The sequence below is a fragment of the Empidonax traillii genome, unplaced genomic scaffold (genome assembly GCF_003031625.1).
Source record: "Empidonax traillii isolate 1590-97213 ecotype Southwest subspecies unplaced genomic scaffold, ASM303162v1 scaffold37:size1818073, whole genome shotgun sequence".
Lineage (NCBI taxonomy): Eukaryota > Metazoa > Chordata > Aves > Passeriformes > Tyrannidae > Empidonax > Empidonax traillii.
Window position 1 is genome coordinate 947,411 of NW_020955230.1, and position 20,777 is coordinate 968,187.

The following is a 20,777-nucleotide window of genomic DNA, read 5'->3' on the forward strand; positions in this document are numbered from 1 at the left end:
CTCCCTGCCATGATCTAGTAACCAGGCAGTGTTGGATCAAGGATTGGACTTGATGATCTTGGCAGTCTTTTCCAACCCAGTTCATTGTATGATTCTAAACCATGGCTCTGTTGGTAGCAGATGCACTTTCTTCTGTATTATGATATTTTAAATTATAGTAATTTAAACTCACATTATGTAACTCTTACTTTCAATTTTATTATGGTGAAGATTAATAAACAGAGATGGTCTTTATATGAAACTTACTAAAATAAAGGATAATCTCTCCTTTGATACCACCAGGCATTGCTTTTGATCCTTGTGTAGTCAAAATCTTCAATCTGAACACCCAAGCAGTGGCAGCAGTTAGAATAGCTCGTTCCACCACTTATCTTAAAGCAAGTTGATAAGGTGGTGTTTGGTCAAAGGTTGAACTCAATGAACTTGGAGGTCTTTTCCAACCTTAATGATTCTATGATTCTATGAGAAAAAAATCTTGTGCTCATAAAATAGATGTGCAAAACTTCCACAGAAACTGATATTTCCACAAAACTTAAAATAAAAAAATAAAGCAGAATGGTTAAATGGTTGCATTTTACTAATTGCTTTAATCCCAAACTGTTTTCTTTAATATTTGTAAAGTGTTCCTAATGACTGGCATTTACTTCTTCCTGGAGTTTGGCAGAAATAACATGGTGCTAATGACGCCAAAGTCATGGCTTCAATCCCCATATGAGCCATTCATGCAAGAGTTGGACTCAATGATCCTTGTGGGTCCCTTCCAACTCAGAAGATTCTGTGTTTCTATTTTATATCAGAGAATACAGCAAATATAGCCAATAAAGATAACAGTGCCTCAGACATAGGAACTCAGGGATTTTGAAAAATCAGGTCTGAGTATGCCATACTTGGCACAACCTCCAGTTGTTACTGCTATATTCTTATTTTTCTGTTGTCACTCTATCCTTGTCTGAGTAACTAGGTAATTGGTAACTCTTAAAATGTTCCCTATATGTAACTATGGCCTATATGCTGAAATGTATTAAAAAAATATGAAGCTACTTCTTCCTCTTGCCCTATTTCTGTGTTTATTGGCTGAGGCAAAGGCAAAACGTTACTGTCCCATCACTAGCCCCTGAGAGTAATCTGGGGCCTAACTAGCAAGTACAGCTAAAAATGGTACTTAGAAAATTGGCTTAAATCAGCTAAATAGCCTTCCAGACTGCACCATTTTTGTATGAGGATGTGAGCAATACTTTCTGCTCCCAAGACGTGGTAATGTGGTCAGCATAACTCACACAATCTTACAGGGCAGGCAGCCATTCTCTGTGCCTGAGGGGGTCACAGATTCTTTCCTTTTCCCTTGTTATCAGGCCCTGAAGGTCCTGTGCAAATGGATTTCTTTTTCCCCTCCCTATGAGCCTCAAGGTTTCTTGGTGCCTTCCTTGCTGCCCTTGAAGGTCACCAGCCCAGTAGTGGTGGCAGGAAAATGTAACAGCACCCAGAACAGTGTCCATAAAATCAAGAAGTAACAAGTCCTAAGTGGGGAACTTGGATGGGAGCTGCTGCTGGACCCCAGACTCTCTGGCCAGGGACATCTTCACAACATTCTGCTTCTTCTGAGGACTAAGTGTTGTGGTTTTGACCTTGGCTGGATTTTAAACGCTTATTGAACACTGCTTTCCTCCCTCCTCCCCGCCCTGCTGTTCTCAGAGGAGAGGGGAAAAAAAAGGTAGAGAATTTCTGAGTACAGATAAGAACTGGGAGACTTGCTTACTAATTAATTTTCATAGGCAAATAGACTCAAAGTGAATAGAACCTAAATTTATTGCTAACAAACCTAAACTAAAAGGTAAATTTATTGCTAACAAAATAAGAATTAAAGAGTAAAAGAATAAAGCAGTCTTAAAACACAACACCTTCCTTCCACTCCCCCCTTCCCTCAGCTGTGCAGGGAGATGAGAAAAGGGGGAAAGTCACAGCCAGTGGCTGCTTCTGCCACTGTTTAAATCCATCTCTTAGGAACTCTTTCCAATTCAGTGTCCTGGGGGTTCACTTTTCCATTAGGCACAGAGATGTCTCTCCCTCTGTGCTCTGATGGTCTCCATGGACTGCAAGGGGACAACTTGCTTCACCATAGTCATTCACAATGGTTACAGTGGGTAATGGCTTTGAGTCCTTCCGTTGTTTCCTGTGGGGTCCCTCCCATGGGAGACAGTTTTTGGTAGACTTCTGCAGTGTGGTTCCATCCCTCGGGCCACAGTTCTTCCAAAATCTGCTGTCCCTTGGGTCTTGAATGAGCTGCATCAGCATAGATCCCCCACAGGGCCACAAGTCTTACCCGAGACAACTTGCTCCAGTGTAGGTTTACCATGGGACACAGGTTTCCAGCAAAACTTCATTTCATCTTAGGCCTCCCACGGGGTTACAGCCTCTTCATGCAGTCTTCTGCTCCCCCATGGACTCCTTCATGAGTTGCAGAGGAAGGTCTCTGCTCCCCAGCAGTCTTCCACAGGCAGCAGAGGTCTCAGCTTTCAGTCTTTCCCCTGCTGGAGGGGGACAGGGAGGCCTTCCCGGGCCTCTTCCTCCCCACTCCTGCTACACTGACCTTGGAGTCTACATTGTTATCTCATGTTCTCTTCTGCTTTCCTCTGAGCTGGAATTTCTTCTGCGTAACAAACCTTCTCTTCCTGCGTTCTTAAATGTTATCGCAGAAGCGAATATCATTAGCTAGTAATAAGAAGTCCATCCTGAAGCTGGCTATCATAGGCTTTTTCATAGAACAGCAAAAGCTTCTAGTAACTTCTAATCAAAATGATTTCTATGGCCTCCTATTACCAAAAATTCAGCCACTTTAACCCATGACATTAAGTTATTTGTATTCTATGGTTTTTGAGTCTAGATTTTCATTGCAATACTGATACAGTGAACCATGTACTGGGATATGACCCAGTACATATCTGCAGAGAGTCCAGGTGATTAAAAATTATAAGTCACATTGTTTTATAAATTCGCTATTGTGCTGCTTATAGATTGTAACAGGTTGATTCTTTTTGTAAAAATCCTGTGCCATTCTAATAAACTCTATTCTATGCCAATCGCAGCAGAAAATAAAGCTTTAATTGTAACTGTGATGTAATACTATCATCACTCTGTCAATTTCCCTAAGAGAACTTGTCTATCCCCTAAGTGTTGGGTGACAATGTGTCAGTGAGTTTACAGTGAAATGTCTGTTACCCAAGAACCTCACAGAGCAACAGGGAACTCTTAAGAAAGTGTATTTGGCACAAGTGGAAAACGGTTGGATGCAGGATGTAGGAAATGGGAAGGGATGGTATTCTAGGCAAATTGGACTCCTGATACTGAGAAAGTTCTGCATTGCACACCCTGGCTACTTTGCTCAAAGGAATGTTGCCAAATGAAAACTTCCTGCTCGAAAACTTAATTTACTGCTTGTTTTGTTTCTTGGTTTTGAAGGAGGTTAAGTTGAAAGTGCTATGGGTGAAAGCTATGTAGCACAAAATTTTTCTCTTCTTTGGTCAATTGATTTTGGTCATTTGGCATCTTTTTATGTAGACTCACTTTAACTCTTTCCTTCTGCAAAACTGTCTATGGTCAAATTTTGAGCAGTGTACAATGGTTTTCTTTTTCTATTGTTCCACACCCAACTTGACATAGACTTGACTGACAGAGATCACATAAACTTAAATCTCCTGTTGACTTGGTGGAAAGTCTTAGAAGTCCAACATCTCTGCAAAAGAGCTGTCTCCTACCCATTGGGAATATAAATTTTGGTATATAAATGTTGGAGAAAAAGTGCAGCTAGTACTACTACAGCATTGTTAGTAATTTTTGCATTATCTATCTGGTATATATTTATTTTTGGAAATTGGGCCATTATGGAAAGTTTATATTGTCAAATATAGTTTAATATTGAAAAAATTACAGATTCATTTAACTAAAGAGATGAACAAACAAAAAGCCTACAGACTGAGAGTTAAAATCCACAGTTTCAAACAGAAAACTTACAAACTCTCTGCTTTTGAAAAATATCAAGCCTATTTTCTGAGATCTTCTTTTTACAGCACTATGGAGGTCTCACTCCTTGACATCCTTCCTTGTTCTCTCTTCATAATTTTCTAGGCACCACATACCCCTCCCAGAAGGGATAGTGAGGATGCACTTCAGAAAGAATTGTACTTTCTGCTGCATGGCATGTTCTGTGTTTTAAATGATTTTTTGCCATCTGAAATTCACATTTTTGGCTTCAGGAATGAACTGCTACATAATTCATAGCAGGTACGGGAATGTGGGGAACAGCTTAGAGTGTTGCTTTCCACCTGATGTGATACATCTTTTTTAAAAATTAGATGGGGATCACAACACAAGCCAGCAAGCTCAGCTGGTTTTACTGTCTAGGACGCTATACCACAGCCAGGATATCTGTCCCTATCAGGTAGGAGGAACTGGTATGAGCAATTTGTTTTTAAGGTAAGTTAGAAATCACCGTACCAGGTTTTCTTGGGACTTGCCTTGAAGATGCAAAAATTTAACTGCAACTGATCTCCGGAAACAGAAAAGATATCATGAAAAACTTAAGGTATAAACAACCAACTCAAAAATATCATTAGGCAATGAGGAGGGAGAATGTAAGGAATGGATGAATTCCTGATCTGAAAAGAAAGTTACTGCATGAAGCATATGGGTAAGATGAGAACAAAAGATTAAGCGCTAGCTGGGATATTTATCTAGATTAGAAAAGAAGTGAGAAATTAAATAAAAAGATAAGAACTGGCTAACTATGAGGCTTTGCAGACAGCATCAGGCTGGAGGAAGGTTGTTCTTGGAGATCCTTATTACTGTGTTTTGAATCTAACCTTGCTATATTGGTATTGGTGGCTTTACCAGGAAACACAGTTTTAGGGCTCTGTATAGAATCACAGAATCATTGAATATCTGAAGCTGAAAGGAATCCATAAGAATACATCGAGTCCAACTCCCTGTGGTTAAGAATTTTAATTCTTAATAAGAACCAATGAGTGCTATATTTGCAGAATGTGTGCAAGAATTCTTGTGTGATGTTGAAAAGCAAGTCTATGGGATCTGTCTGAAAAAAATGGTCTTGTGACTGCACAGCTCATCCAATCTTCAGTGTAAACAAACAGCTGCAGTAAACAACTGGTATCACACATGAGCAACATCCTGCATAGGACTGAGAAAAAGCACTTGCTAAGACTAAGACCATTGTAGGTCACAAGGTGGAACATCTGAAAGGACAGTTAAGTGTTATCTGTTCCCATTGCCTAGAAAGAGCATGGAAGTGTGTTGGCTCCATACCCCAGTGCCCTGATCATCCAGGAAGAACTAATATAAGCAACCTAATTTGGAAGACTGCAGACTGAGAGAATGCAAGAGTGAGCATATACTCATGCTTGCACTTGCAAGTAGTTTTAGTTAATAAAATGCCAGAGGGACTCTTTTCCTTGTAATGACTTACTTAATCAAGAAGCAATAAATATTGACAATTAGAACTATTGCCATCAGTTAATATACTTGAAAGAGACTGTGGAACGAGAGAAGTAAGATAACTTTGCTGACTTTATATATTCATGAGTCACTGTCGGCAGCAAGGAAGATCAAGATGTTTTGTGGGATGAACTAGATGTCTTCAAAGACTTGAGTAATAGAAGAAGGATAATATCTGATACTGTGAGAGACATGCGTGTCCTTAATAACAAAGGGTTTTTTTCAAATACAGAAATAGGTTAGGAAAAACTTACTTGACCCGATTATCATAGGGTGATGGTGTAAGAAACCTAATGCTACTGTAAACAGAAATCCTGTTCTAGACTATTTCAGAATACCAATTTCCAGTAGACGTAAGATTGTCATTGGTGCTGCTGGTGCATCAGGTTTTTTCACAGGAAGTTTGTTTTTTTTTTTTTTAAAAGACTGATGAAAACCTTATTAGGTATTGAGAAGGGTGGTAAGGGTACTAAAGGAAATGAAAAAGCCATAGCATACACGTGAGTGAATTTATTTTTTTTTATCTGGACACATGAAGACTGAAAAGAAAGTGACTTTTCTCTAAATGCGAAGGAGACAGGGAGAGGTACAAGCCACGAACATATGAAGCAGAAAAACTAATGTGGTCGTTGCAGGTGGAATTCTATCAGTAGAAAAGATCTGGATGGAAATGAACCCCAGAATGCTCCCACCTGAACAACATTCCATCAAACAGCCTCAAGGGCAACAGGGCTACAGAAGACATTGGGGTTTGTTGGTTTGTCTGGATTTGGCTTCCACAGACCAGACAGGGCACAGCCAAAGCGGGCAGCAGCGCTCCCGAAGCCGAGAGCCGGGCCTGCCCAGCCGAAGGAGAGAACAAGCGACCCTCGGGACGAGTTTGGATGCGCCCTGACTGGGACGGCAGCTGGCCCGGTTTGGCGAGACTGTGGATCGCGGCTCCAGATCGCGGCTGGGCGGGGGGCAGGACGATGCCATGGGCAGGCGGGGAAGCCTCCGTCGCCCCCTCCCCGCTCCGAGGGTCTCCGCTCCGGGCCGCAGCCACAGCGATCCGGCCCCGCGGAGCCCCCGCCCCGCTTTGTGCTGCTGCTCGCATTTTGCAGGCGCGGCGGGTCTGGGAATCCTGAGCGCCTGAGGCAGCGTCGCCTCCTCCTCCTCCTCCTCCTCCTTCTCCACCTCCTCCTCCTTCTCCTCCTCCTCCTCCTCCTCCTCCTCCGGGGTCGGGCGCATGATGGCGGCAGCCGCCGTAGCGGAGGTGAGCAGCGCCGGCAGCGGCAGCAGCGATACCTCCAGCACGGGAGAGGAGGAGAGGATGAGGCGTCTCTTCCAGACCTGCGACGGCGATGGGGATGGCTTCATCAGCAGGTAGCGACAGCGGGAGGCGGCTCTCTGCCGGTACGGAGCCGTCCCGTCTTTTCCTCCCTCCCCGTCCTTTTCCCCCCTCCCCGTCCTCCATCGGCTCAACTTCTCGGCGAGTTGGAGCAGTTGCGGGAGCGCAGCCCCGCCGGATCCCCTGCGCCCCGCGCCTCCATCGATGCGCGGCATCGGAGCGGGGGGCTCGGGAGCTGGGAGCTCGGGAGCGGGGGGCTCGGGAGCGGGGGTCCACCGGGGCCTCGGCACCCAGAGCTTTTCGGGACGATGGGCAAAGACCGCCCAGAGGACTTCCACGTCCACCAGGTCTGGAAAGCGACGCCTCCTAACCCAGGTGTCCTTTATCACCTTATGCCGGGGGCAGGTGTTTTTTCCAAGCAAACACGCGAAGATGGTCATAGGTTATCTGGCAGAAAACTCGTACTTCGTCTCTCGGCTCGTCTAATTTTGTTGATACGTTTTTATCAATATACGTGTTACACAATTTCATTTAAATTTCTCTGCCGGTCCCCATTGCGTTTGACGAGTGTCACCCACACTGACAGATTTAGGAAGGAGTGAGCTTGTACATCCCGTAATGGAATGTTTACACATCTGTGGAAGCACCGGCAGTGTGTTTTGGTCAGGAATAGGTTTTGTGGGAATTGTATTTTTGAGGCCAGTCCTCTGCTCTCATGCTGTTCTTTAAAAAATGCTGAGCTTCCAAAAGCATGATTTGCCAGAGGTGGGGGAAACCTGTTTTTTTCAAAATGAAATGTATGCTAGTTGGAATTAGTAACTGCCTCTAGAGAACTTAGTGAGGGAATTTCTAAGTCTGTCATCTAATCTGTAACCTAAAAATATGACCCTGCAGAAAGGCCAAGTAAACTTGAATCCCCACTGCCATCTCTTTGGAGCCAGAAAGTTGTTGAAAATCTGTAATAACTGGCAGTCACTTTGAAAATAAAGCTTGAGGGCTGTGATACTTCTTACCTAAACAGCTCCCTGAACACTCTGCCCCCCGTGCCCCCCCCCCCAGTCTAATGATTATTTTGACAGTTGTGGTTTTGAAATATAAACTTTGAAAATGTATGCTTTCCAACCAGCGTGCTAAGACTGCTTCTTTCCATTTGTTTACAGTCTTCATGGAATTCATTCTGATGTCTGAAAACTTAGGATGTTAACTTAAAATGTACAGTCCCACTCACTGATCTGTACCGTGATGCTTCTCTGCAATGTAAACTCAATAGACATCTGTGTATTTATAATTTAAAGACCTTACTGAGGGAATGTTAATGTTTTAGTGTTTCATATGGGCAGTTGAGAGATACTGCCATGACACAAGCCACTCATTTCTGATCAACTCTTCCACATTTTCTAAGTTTTATTCCACATTTGTGTTCTGTATATTTCAAATGGGTGTTTCAGTGTGTTACTTGAATATTGCTGTTTGAAAGCTTTGAAAATCTGGGAAATGTCTGACTAGGGACATTGGATTTCAGCGGGAAATGGAAATAAGGCCCAGAGGATAGTGGTTGAAAGTCCATCTGGAGATGCTGAGTTTGTTGTTGAAGGTTGCTAATACTTTGCTTGAAGGGAGTTGTGCCTCCAAGGTAGAACTGGTATGGCTTTTATCAGAGAACATTGTATTGTAAATTACCATCTTCCTTTAAATCTCCATATGTGTGAGAAAGTAGCAAATGAATATTTAACAAATGATCTTGAGGGAGTCGAGTACTTTTCTTTCCTTCATTGGATAGTCTGGATAATCAGTTGTGTAAATGAATGCTTTGCGTAGTGACTCAATTTCCCCTATAATCTGTTTTATGGTAATGGCTTATGCAGGAGGAGACTTGCCCAGTGGTTTTGGATGTATTTATAGTATGTACCACCACAGACATAGCATAGCCTCCCTGTTAAAAGTGTAGCTACTGGGGTTTTGTTCTTATTTAGAGCCCTAGTGTTTGGGTAGTTGCACCTATTTCAATGCAACAAATTAAAGACAAGAAAGTTACAGCTGCTTTTATGCTAATCTTGCCATTCTGTGCACACTGTTTGTCTCGCTTATGCTGTTTGTTTGTTTGGGGATTCTTTGTTTCATCCAGGCCAGTTGCTTGATTTTCCTGTTCCTTGTTGCCCTTCTTTCTTTGACTTTCCTTTGCTAATGCTTGAGGGCAACCATTTCTTTTGCCTTCCTTGTAGCCCCAGTGGAGGTGGTAGACTGACTTTTGCCTGATACTTTGTTTTTTACAGCAGGTTAAACATAGCAATAAATGCCTGGGCATCTGTATAAAGAGCTGAAAACACAGAAGCCAGCACTGTAATATCAGCTCTTTCCTTGTGGACTAGAACTATAGCCTCTTACTAGCTTGAGCCTCTTTCGGAACCTACTTATTTTCGACGCAATGGAATTGCAAAAATTTGCAGCTTTGCAGCTGTTACTGAGCATAAGTTGTCACATCGTCGAAAATTAGTATTCCTTGTCTTCTGCTTGCAGGGTTAAAGGTTGGTCAGCTTTACCACATGCAACAATTTTTTTCCTAGGATTTCTTTCTTTCCTACTCCAGAGCTGTTATGGAAAAGGAGATCCTTATACTTGCAGCAAAGGCAGGCATTTTATATGCATTTTTATTTAGTTCATATTGCATGGGGAAAAGAGATATTTGCGTTCCTAATGAAGTAACATGGTGTCTCAGCTGTGGAATTGCTTTATCGTGCATAAAACTGTAATAAAGCTTTTCAAATAATAACAGGGAGGTAAAGGCACAGATGGAGAGGAGGAGCATGCCCTGAGATACTGATTAATTTTCAGGCTCTCACCAGAGTTACTGATTAATTTTCAGGGTCTAAATAGTTAGGATGATATCAAAACAATAAAAGCATAATTAAGCATGTACCATTGGTGGTTATAACCCAGAAGATGCTGAACCATGGGATATGAAATGCTAAGCATTGCGTTTACATGTGCATAGTGACATTTTGCAGGATCCAGCTAGAAAAAAGTACTAAGAAAACACAAGAGTTTTAATTTGTCGGTTTGTACTGAAATGGCTCTTTCTTTTGGGGCTAGTATTTGTTACTTGATTATTTTAACGTCTTGCAAATGTTTGGCATTCCACAACAAGAAGTAACTTCTCAAAAGCCAACCAACTAACCAAGTGAAAAATCCACTCCCCCTCAAAAAAAACCAACTGCAAAGCAGTCCATGGTTAAGACTAGAGTGCTTGAAATCATCCGGATAAGCCTTGCAAAGAGCAAAAGGCAGCCTTAAACACTTTTTACAGCAGAAATTTGGTTTTTTTGCATCTGCAACTGCATTGTGATACTAACAAAAAGCACTTAATTGAAAAAAAAAATCCAGTAATTGTTTTTCATTGTTTTGGGTTTTATTCTGTTTGCTTTGGAAAGTATCAGAATCTGGTGTTACAGTTATAAATATTTTCAGCTTCAGAGGGTTGGTGGACTGGGGAGGACACCTGTGCTTTTGTTGGTTTTTTTTTGTGATGCTTGCGTATGTGGCCTTGGATGATGCTGTTTTTACAGGTGACAGGCTAGATTAATGTCTTCTTCAGAAACTTAATTGCCTTGTAGCTTTATTATGTGTGGATTGTACTGAAATTTTATTTAGGACATAATGAATATCAGCCTTACTGCAGAAGTCACTAAATCCAGATAATTCTATTCTAACGCTGCAAAGTCTAAATAAAGAAACTTTGAATCTGCAGGAAATACTTTTGCTTCAAAACATGAAGGTATGAACTATGGAAATAATGGGTGAAAAAAATTAAATTCTTTATTAAGTTACAAATATGCTAGTTTTCAATGTCTTACAGAAAATATGTGGTCGAAGTAGAGTAAGTTGTTAAAGAACCATAGACTTACTAACTGTGTATTGAGCGTGTACAGCCTGTTAGAAGGACATGCTGAGTGACTGAGCCTTCACTAGGCCTTCACAGAAGCAGTTAAAAGGAACTTCTTGGAAATGATTTGTTACTTGAGTCGTTTTAGCGGTGCATAGCTTTGGGAGCTCAAAACCTTTATAAGGACAAGCTGATGCTTCCCTTTTTAATGAGCTGTGGTAGTAAGGCGTTCCCAGATTTCCTGGGAGTACATTTTGGCACCCCTCTCAATGTTACTGCATCCAGTGGCCAGAGAAAAAACAGTGTTTTCAAAAGAGAAATTATGTATCTATTCATTGTGTTTTCTAGGGGAGGAGATTTGTGTTTCTATGTTCTCTGGTACTCTTTTCCTGATTGGTTACCATTTCATTTAAATTTTTTTTTTTTTTAGGTGTTTAATTTTGCTAATGTGTTTGAATTTCTGTGCTTAACATTAAAAAAAAACCAAACAAAACCAAACAAAAAACCACTACTTAAGCACAAAACGAGCCGTTAAATGGAAGAGCAAAATTAATCTGGGTTGTCTGTGACCAGCAACTTACCAATGGCTGTAAAAGAAGTGTTTAATTCATGGAATGAGCACTTAGGAGCCATGCAAATGTGTTCAGTCAGGATCTTTGAAAACTCACTTTGGGCATGAATTAATATTCTGCATGTAGACGCTTCCTAGCAAGACTTTGCTTAGCCTTTGGCCTTACTCAGGCTCTTCATATTGCTGGGCTATTCTTACAGAACTAGAAAAGTTCTTAGACCCCCAGTACAGGATTTTTTTCTCAATTTGAGGTCTGAACTATTTGCTCTATACTTTCTTTAACCCTACTCAGTTTTAGAAATTCCACGAGAAAACCTAACCCAAAACAAACAAAAAACCCCATAAAACCCAGAACTAAAACAACAACCAAAAAACCCACACCAATCAACCATGTAAAAAGAGCCCCCACCTTGGTAAAGCAGACTTTGTTCTTGCATTTGTTTTTCAGCTTGTCTTAAAAACAGTTTCAGCTCCCAGATTCTGTTTCTAGGCTTAATTTTATTTTCCATCTATCTCCATTTGGAGGTTGTCATGGAGTTTGTGATCCATATAACTGAAGGAGTTCTTTTATATGGATACAGCATGATATTTACTGTATGATAGGTAGGATGGTGACTGGAAGCACTGTGCTATTTTTCAAATGATTGTAGTCTGTTTTCTCTGTTTCTCCTGGGACTTGCCTTAGTCAATGACTGATTCCACAGTTGTATAGAATTTTTCGGGCTTTAGTCTAACTTAATCTTCCACAGGTCCTCTCAGAGCATCGTAACCAAAAAAGGAATAAGTTATGGGGAAAATCAGGAGGGCAGATGTAGATGAAAAGCCAGAGAGACACCCTGCATGCTTAGTTTGTTCTGAAGAAGTATCCCTTTGTTAAATATTGTGTCTAGAAAGCATACCAAAGATCAACATTCATTAAAGGATTATTTATTTTCAAAGTCTGTATTTGTTACAACTAATACACAGAGGAATATATTCAAACTTGCATTTTCTGAACCTAACATACTTTTAAATGAGTTAATGGTCCAGTTCTTATGTAAACATTAGGCTCCCGAAGGGTGTTTTAGTTGGAACTGTTAATATTGAAGTTAGTAAAGTTACTTGATGTGTTTTGTATAGAATGCATTTTTCTTTCCTCATTGGCATTAATAATCTGGTATACATACTTAAGTATATATCTCATGCTTGTTGTTACATGGTGTTACTGTGTTCTCTTTCTTAGTTAGGAACTTCTTGTCCAGGTAGTTTGTAATGTGAAAGAACTGAGCAGTGAGTCACTCGAGAATATAAATGTTAAACTTTTTGATCCCTTTGAAAGTTACCACCCAGCTGACTGCCAGATGTTGTATTTCTTATCTTTATTTATTTTTTATTAAATTTTATTAAGTTTTTAATTAAATTGTGTTGTTTATTGGGGCTGTTGCAAATACTGTGTTTTTTGGGTTATTACTGTAAGAGAATTCAACCTCTCTTTAAAGTCAGTACTTTTCCTTTTGTAGCCCTAGAGGGGAAAAGAAAGGAATTGTTAAATTGGAATTTTTTTGCCTTGTGTTTTCTTGTGTTTCTTTGTGGCAAATCTGAAAGATTGTAACTTTACTACTATACTCCATTACTCGCCTCTCAAGTGTGACTGGTGGACAGGGGCCTTCACAGGATGCTTTGGTACCTGGCTTTTCTAGCATATCCATAGCTCTAGATTTATAACATGGACACCACAGATGGTCGTTCTAGCAGTATGACTGGGACTACAGTAAATATTTGATTTTGTCTTATTTATGTGTGATTGCATCTTCTGCTTATGACAGACAAGGCACTTAGCATCCTCCTTAACCACTGTGGGTTAGCTCCTGTTGTTAAGGATCAGCTTTCTGTATGGTTTCAGAATTAATTTGCCCAAACTTGTTATTTGAAATTAATGGATGGGTTGACTGTTTTGGGGGCACTTGGATGAAAGAAGAGTTCCAGCAGTGACTGCTTAGTTTATTTGTGTTTATTGTTTGAGAATGCCACACACGAGTATTTCGCTGGTAGTTGTGGATTTATTCCAAAATTATTTTTTAAATGTCTTTGATTTTGACTGCTGGGGTAGGGTAGTGAGTACCTGAAATTGATTCAAGCAACAGGTCATACATGTTTTGATAGGGAGTAAAGGACTCTCACAAAATACTTGGGCATCTGGCCTTTCTTGCAAATGTACAGCCCTAAGCAAAGTACCTGCACTCCTTATGCAATGAACTGTGAGAAGTTAAGTGAAGGGTTTCATGGGGTTTTTTAAGTCAACCTGTGCTGCCAAATGAGTTCCTCTGCTCTGTGTGGTCCTGAAGTTTTGCTGTGTCTGCTCTAGAATTCGTTCAAAGAGTCACCCTAGCTGAACACTAGCTCAGTAAGAAATATTTCTTTCCATCATGGTCACTTGATAGTTGTGGCTTCTTGGCTCTATGACTTTCAGTGGTGGCACGAGATGATGGAGGGGGGGTAAGAAATTTGAGCTTGGCATTTAGTTGTGATCCCTCTGGTTATGTGTGCTTTATCTTTAAATGCGGTTCGCCCAAATGATCTCAACTAAGAAATCTCTCTAAAAGTTAATTCATGGCCATAAAAATGGCATTGTTGTCAGAAGTGTAAAAGCACAATAGAGTTTTTATTTAGACTCCCAGTATCTCAGCTGGTAAATGAAAGATATTAACAAGGCTAGTGTTGTGCTTAATTGGGTGCTGACCAAAGAATGGGCTTCAGATGGTATCTGGAGGAAAAGTTATGGTGTGGATACATGGATTTTCAAATCCACCTTATTTTTACTGTGAACATTCACATCCATCTTTTAGAATAAATAGTACATATGTGGAATTCATCATAGCAGAGTGACTGTTTGCATGCATTGACCTTCTGTGTTAATTAACATCACTGTAATGAGCTGTAATGGTTAATTGTAATCAGCATGTTCAATGTCTCCTTTCATCTGAGTTTTTCTGCAGCAGTACTTTCTTGTATTTAATAGAACCAAACAGTATTTATGTAGTATTAGAAGTTAGCCAGTTAAATTCCTTAGGTAATTTTTAAGGGTAAATCAGGTAACAGAGACCTCTGAATGAAAACTCTGCTCCTAGTAGTTCCTAACCCTGTGTCAGTCTGTAGGTTGAATTGATAGATACTGTGTATTAGCAGTATTTGAAACTAGCAAGCAGCATGAAAGAAAGCACAGACTGGCAGAGATTCTATTGACAAGTTCTGCTTCTCTGTTGGTAAATGGACCTTTGTTTGCCTGCATCAGTTTTGTCTCCTGAGAGCTTTAGCCAAAACCAGACACACTGTTCTCATAGGTCATGAGGTGCAGTTCGCATTAACAGCTCGGTAAAGGCAATCAGAGTACAAAATTAAAGCTACTTCTAATGAGTAGAATGTGCCTTTGTTGTGTCATCTATAAAATACATTTCCATTCTGGAAGTTCCTACCACAGACTGGCAGTTTTGTCTATATCTCGTATGAAATGGGGGACACATTCCCCCCTGCCATCCCTCACCCCCACCCCGGGGTGGGAAGTATTGACTGTGGAAGGAATTTTCCCCCTACTTTCCCAGAGGAAAGAGTGGTGGTGTAGGCTGCATGCTTGGAATAGTATTGTGAGAGGTAGCCAAGGCAGGACAGAGATGTGAAGTAAAAGCTTAGGCTGTTGAATTATGAATAAAAAAAAAAGGGTTTAGGGGCTGTTTTGCTGTTAACCTTGTCCTTTTCCTGCTGCTGCTCAGCATAGTGGAACTGGGTCAAGTTGGAAGTTAATTATGAACAGGCAATGTAATATGCAAAGCAGAAAATGAAACTAGCAATGAATTTGAAGTGTAACAGAAAATTGTCCCACAGTATGGAAGAAGTAACAATAAAAAAACAGGAAAGAGGGAGCCAAGTGAACTGTTGATGGCTGATGCTAAGTTTTCTCTTTTCAGTTTGTTTTTTTTTTTTTCTACACTGAAAATAACAAGTATAGTGAAATGGTTCCTGCAAATAGAACTTGTAACAAATGCTTTGGAAGGGAGGGAGAAGAAAGAAGCTAGAGAGTACTTGGGTTTGTTTTAATGAGTTGTACTGGTAAATTTTAATGTTAAGATTCCTAAAGATGACTTCAGAAGTCTTTTGCATTTTTTCTTCCTTGAGCTCTTCTAAAAGATAGAAGTAACAGAAAATGGGGAAAAGATAAAATATGCTTATTTTCTATAAAAATGTGGTGAAATTGGGATCAATCTACAGACAACTGGCTGAATGTGGACTTGTTAAGAAAAAGCTACATCAAACCCATTTAACCTTTCTTAGATCTAGTGAGAGAAGCTGGTGGTGGAAGTACAACAAGGTATGCCTTCTGTCTTGTCTTTATTAAAGCTTTTCATGTTGTTTTATGACACCTGTAGGCAAGCCAAGGAAATGGTGTAAGGGAGAGAATTTGGTTTGGGGCTTTTTTCAAGCTATACTTGGAGATCATTAGATACCAAGCCTTTGTTTTCCAAATAAAATACTGTATCAAATTGAAATCAGAAGAATGGCTTGGAGCAGATCAGTATTATTTAAAAATAATGATGTGAATCACATGATAATGAATTAACTTTCTTAAATTTGAGATGACACTGAGCTAAGGAAAATTGGAGACGTTGGGGGATAAGAGGCACAATTGGTGCTGATAGATGAAGATATTGCTTGAAAAAATCAGGTGAGATAAAGTGGGAATACGTAGATGATGGCACATTCGGTGGTGCAAATACAGGATGAATGATTGAAGAAAGTCTTCTGAGATTTGTGGGTCTCAAGTTAAATTTGAATTAACAGAATCATGCTATTGTAGAACAGGACTTATGCTTTCAACTTTTTGTCAGCTTTTCAGTGTGTGTTTTAAACTGGTATCTAGTTTTGCGTGCCATCATCCATCAGGCTTGTGGACCATTTGGAGGAAGACAAGAGCAGCTCACTGAAGATGATTAGAAGTGCAGAAAATGGGATTCTCTACTCAAATGGAGGTGGAACATCTGATGATGGGTTTAAAATATGTAGGGACTATTTTTCTTGTCTAGTGTGATGGCAGAAAACAGACTATTAACTCCCTTTCTGAAGTAACAATCTGAATTATAGCTGGGCAATTTTAAATTAGAAACCTTTAGAGAGAACAGTAAAGCACTAGGACAGAGCACAAATGGTCGTTGTAGCATTCTTAAAAAAACAGCTTAGACACCTGTCCATGAGGGATGACACAGGTATGTTTTTTCTTGTCATTGAGTACAGCATTGGATAATTTTCCTTTGCAGTCCTCCCCGTGATTTCATTATGTGCTGTATTTCTGTGGGGTGACATGTAATCACATAATGCTTGTTCAGTTGACTTACATGATTCTGAAAATGGACTTCTGCAATACTCTTCTTTAGATTTAAAATTCAGCTAAAACTTCACTGCTTTTCCTTCATCTTTTCATTCAGTTTCCCAGAAGAGACTCCACTCCTACCACCTTCCTTCCTTCCAAACTATTATGTCTCCTTTTTCTTTTCCTGAAGCTTCTCTGACTCTACTTCTCCTTGATCTGTAATAGCAGCTGCACCCTGGTTTTCGACTATGCCATGCTGGGAGAATAGATAATATCTGAGGTTGTAGGAATAGCTTTCCTTGAGAATAGCTGAAAGCAATAAAGTGTTCCTTGTGCAGAAGTTAATAATTTCTATACTTTAAAAATGCTAGCGTGATGTGACGAGTGCTACATTCCTCTGTTCTCTCCTTTCTTATCCAGGCTAATTTCTCCCCATGAATGTGGCCACCTCGTTTAGTTCTGCGGCACTTCTCTTGTTTTGTGTTTGTGCATTTTTTTTGAGTCTGATATATTTTCTACTCTGGTAGGACTTGATTGCCTGTCTTCCTCTGTTTACGAGGTTATCTGCAGAGTTTTACAGTCTATCTCTTGTGCTTGCAGGATAATCAAGCAAATGCGCAAGATCCCATATAGTGCCACATAGACTTCAAGTATACAGAACTCACTGGTTATGGAATAAACACCTCCTTGTGGGACTGTAGTCTGGTTCAGTGACCTTTTTCTTCCCATTTGCTTTCAACATCATACTTATGCTTTGCTTTCATTCCCTCATATTTGAGAGCAAAAATAGAAAAAAAATCCCATAAAACTAGCAAGTGTCAATCAGTGCTCTTATGTCTTCTCAGGTTTTCATGTAGTGTGAAAAAACATGTAGCATCAGTTCCCTTCCTGTTCACAATGAGATGTTAAAACTGAAGCCTCAGTGTGAGTTTCCAATCCCAATATGAACAGTATTGCTGCTCAGCATTTTAACAAGTGTGTCCAGCTAATCTGCCTGTTCTGCGTCCTGTCCTGCATCATGTTATTCATGTTTTGCCAAAGACATCTGCTTAGTTGAAAATGGCTCAATTACAGTTTTTGCCTTGTGCTGACAATATATTTGATGCACAGAATATAGTGAGTATTGGGACAGCCATAAGGAAATGGAACTTTAGATAAAAAATGAACAATTCTTCTAAAAAAGTGTTTGTGAGTGTAGATTACACTATAAAGTACTCTACTACTGGGAAGTAAAATCAAAGATAATACTCTTGAACCAAAATGCATTTTGTTTGTCAGTATTTTGACTCTTCCAAATGCACACATAAGAAATTAATTGCTTACACGTCAGTTTATCAGTCTTTCTATGTATGAGCAGTAGTGGTGATCATGAATGCAGTTTACTAAACTGAAATTAGAACTGAGGGCCTTCTTCACTAATAGTGGCTGTCAGGCAGATGTACTGTTGCAGGAAGCTTGTAGCTCTTAATTCTTTGCTCTTTCTTCAGGACTTTTGGGTAGCACTAGGTGGAAAAGTCCAGCACTTCTGAAGTTGTCGTGATTATTACTTCAGCAGATTTACCTTCAGTCTTGCCCTACCACTTCCTTTGAAAGGTAATGTGGAAATGCTGAATTAGTCTTGTCAGGATGATCTACACCTGACATAGTAACAGCTTCTGTATTGTTAAACCATCAAAATTTGTAATAATTGAGGGAATTTGTATGTGAAACAGTCAGAAGATGTAACTGTTTAGATGATAACAGTTATTAAATCTTACGTTTCTGAGTCTAAACTGACTAGAGGAACGGGTTTCTCTTTTTATGGTTATTGCTGGTTCTAGAAATTATTTCTTCAGAAAAGCATGCCAAGTAAAAATTGCTGTGGATGTTTGTTCCCTTTCCTAGTCTACCAGACTGCTCTATCTAGTCACATTTCCTGAACTGTTTTTTTTTTTTTTTCTGTTTTGTAAAGTCAAAACATCTCTTAGGCCCTAGGTGGAATGCAAAACTACATAAATTCATCCATTTGGCACCACAGGTAGGTGAGAATTGTTTTAGTCATGTTTTACAGACAGCAGTGGAAATAGTCATTTAGTCTGGTAACCTTCAAAAGTGATCTCTGTAGCTGGATGCTTACCTCAAGATGCTTTGTTTACTAAAGATCATAATGTAATACTTCCATAATACACACTTGTCTGTGGTTTGTGCATTCTCTGTATATCAGATGGTTTCGGAATTATTGTTACCTCTGTTCGTACAGATTGAGAAATACGCATTTTGTACTGCCTCATGCGGTGCTTGGAACCCCTTATCAAACCACTTCTTTCCCTATCTGAGATTCTCATAGAAGTTTATCTGCTACTCGGAGCAAAAGGTAACCTTCTGGAAGGCTTCGTGAGCCTTTTGGAAGGTTCTGACTGAAGATGAACGTAGTTCTGGGATGATTTCCAGGATTGTTTGCCTGGGGTTGTTCATAGAAAAGACAAAGCTAAAGGACTGCTGTGATTCTGTGATTTAAACAGTCAAGGTTGACTTGCTGGGAGAGTCAGAGCAGATGGAGTAGTGGGTGCTCTGGAGATTGGTGGCTACTCCAGGGACCTAAGTTAAACACTCTCCTATGGGGGATAAAAATGATCTATATGGAGTGATTTCAGTCCATATTTTAGATCAGCAACTTCTTATTGCCTCTGAGTGCTCCATTAGATGGGCAATCGGTTTTAGGTTAGTCCTTTTCAAATAAGATTCCTGTTTATTTACAGTATTGGTCTAGAAGTGAATCACAACACAACTGCATGGAATAGGTTTTCTTACATTTTTGATTTACTGCACTGGCTTCTAGGAAACTTGGCTGCATCTTTAACTTTGACTTCTCTCTTCAGAAGTATTTGTGCATCTATACTGAAAGTTGCATAGACAAAGATTCAATGTCTCCTGGCAAAATACTGATACTTTTTAATAGCCAAAAATTTAAGGACTTATAAGTAAAATACACAGTTTCTCTTGGTACTGGAATCATCCTTACCAAATTTCCTTTATAAATTTGGTAGAATATTAGAGGGAAAAAAACCAGGAAAGTTACTCCACTGATTCTGTTCAGTCTCAGAGCCAACACTTTGCAGGTACTGTGCAGCATCCTTATGCTTTCCTAGGTGGTTGCTTGTGCTTTACCAAAGCAATAATCAGAACAAGGTAAAAATAAGTACAGCAGGGAATATGGAATAAAGAAAAAGACTATGTTACTGTTTTGTTGTGTAGCAGTGTCTCAGTTTAATTGAGACAAGGGTCTTTTGCTGAGGATGGATTAGGAGAAAAAGACCCAAACCTTCTTCTTTAGCAATTATAGATCCGAAATTAAGAGGCTCCGATTGAAGGAAAGCAAATTATGGAAAAGGGAAAAAGAAAAATAACAGCCCTTTATTAAGTATGTGTGTATTAACGTAACACGAGGGAAAAAGAAAACCAAGTAAAACAACCAAACAATACCCCTATACCCACCAATAATCCCCTTCAAGAACAAAACCAATAAAACCGGCAAAAAAGAAAATCAAATAGTTCAATTTTTGGCACTCTTTGGTGCAGTTCCAGCCACAGTCAGCAGGGGGCGCCGTCGGGTCGCTGGAGATGCAAAAACTTGCAATGTTTTATACCGTTCACCAGGTGGCGCTGTTGAGTTATCAAAAGTGCAGAGCTTGTAATGTTCTATAGTAGTCACCAGGTGGCGCTGTTGGATCACTGGAGGAGTGGAACTTGCAATGTCCAGCGCTCGTCACCGGGCGGCGCTGTGGGATCCCTGGTCGCCGCCGGGTGGCGAGGGAGGAGGGGGGAAGGGGAAGGGAAACAGAAAGTTCTCCCAATGGAAGAAAAAACTCACAACTCGGTGAAGGTCCCGTGGTGAAAAAACCAAGATGCAACCAGCCAGCAACTGTGCAGAGAGATAGCAGCAAAAAACTCCCCTCCCACAGGAAAAAAAACAAAGGAGAAACCAGGCAGTCTCTCCTCTCTGCTGCAGCCTCCCCTCCTGCTCCCGAGCTGAGCTCCAACCCCCCAGAAAACCCCACCTCTTTCCATACACACACCCTGGCCTTCTTTCCAATCCCTCCCCCTTCGTTGCCAGGAGATAAATGTCTAGCCATTTAGGTCTCAGGCTAACTTCTTTGTTATCTGATGGCTCATT

At 40.3% G+C, this 20,777-nt stretch overlaps 1 protein-coding gene across 2 annotated transcripts in view; it reads left to right on the plus strand.

Moving 5' to 3' along the window:
• Positions 1–6,711: 6,711 nt before the first annotated feature.
• The window catches only part of MCC (MCC, WNT signaling pathway regulator), a 184,047-nt gene continuing 169,981 nt past the window's right edge, over positions 6,712–20,777 (plus strand). For both annotated transcript variants that reach the window (XR_003570542.1, XM_027878017.1), the window contains exon 1: positions 6,712–6,870. Coding sequence is in view for 1 of the 2 variants with exons in the window: in XM_027878017.1 (XP_027733818.1) it covers positions 6,734–6,870 (137 nt within the window). In the remaining variant the exon portion in view is untranslated. The remainder of the gene's footprint in view (positions 6,871–20,777) is intronic.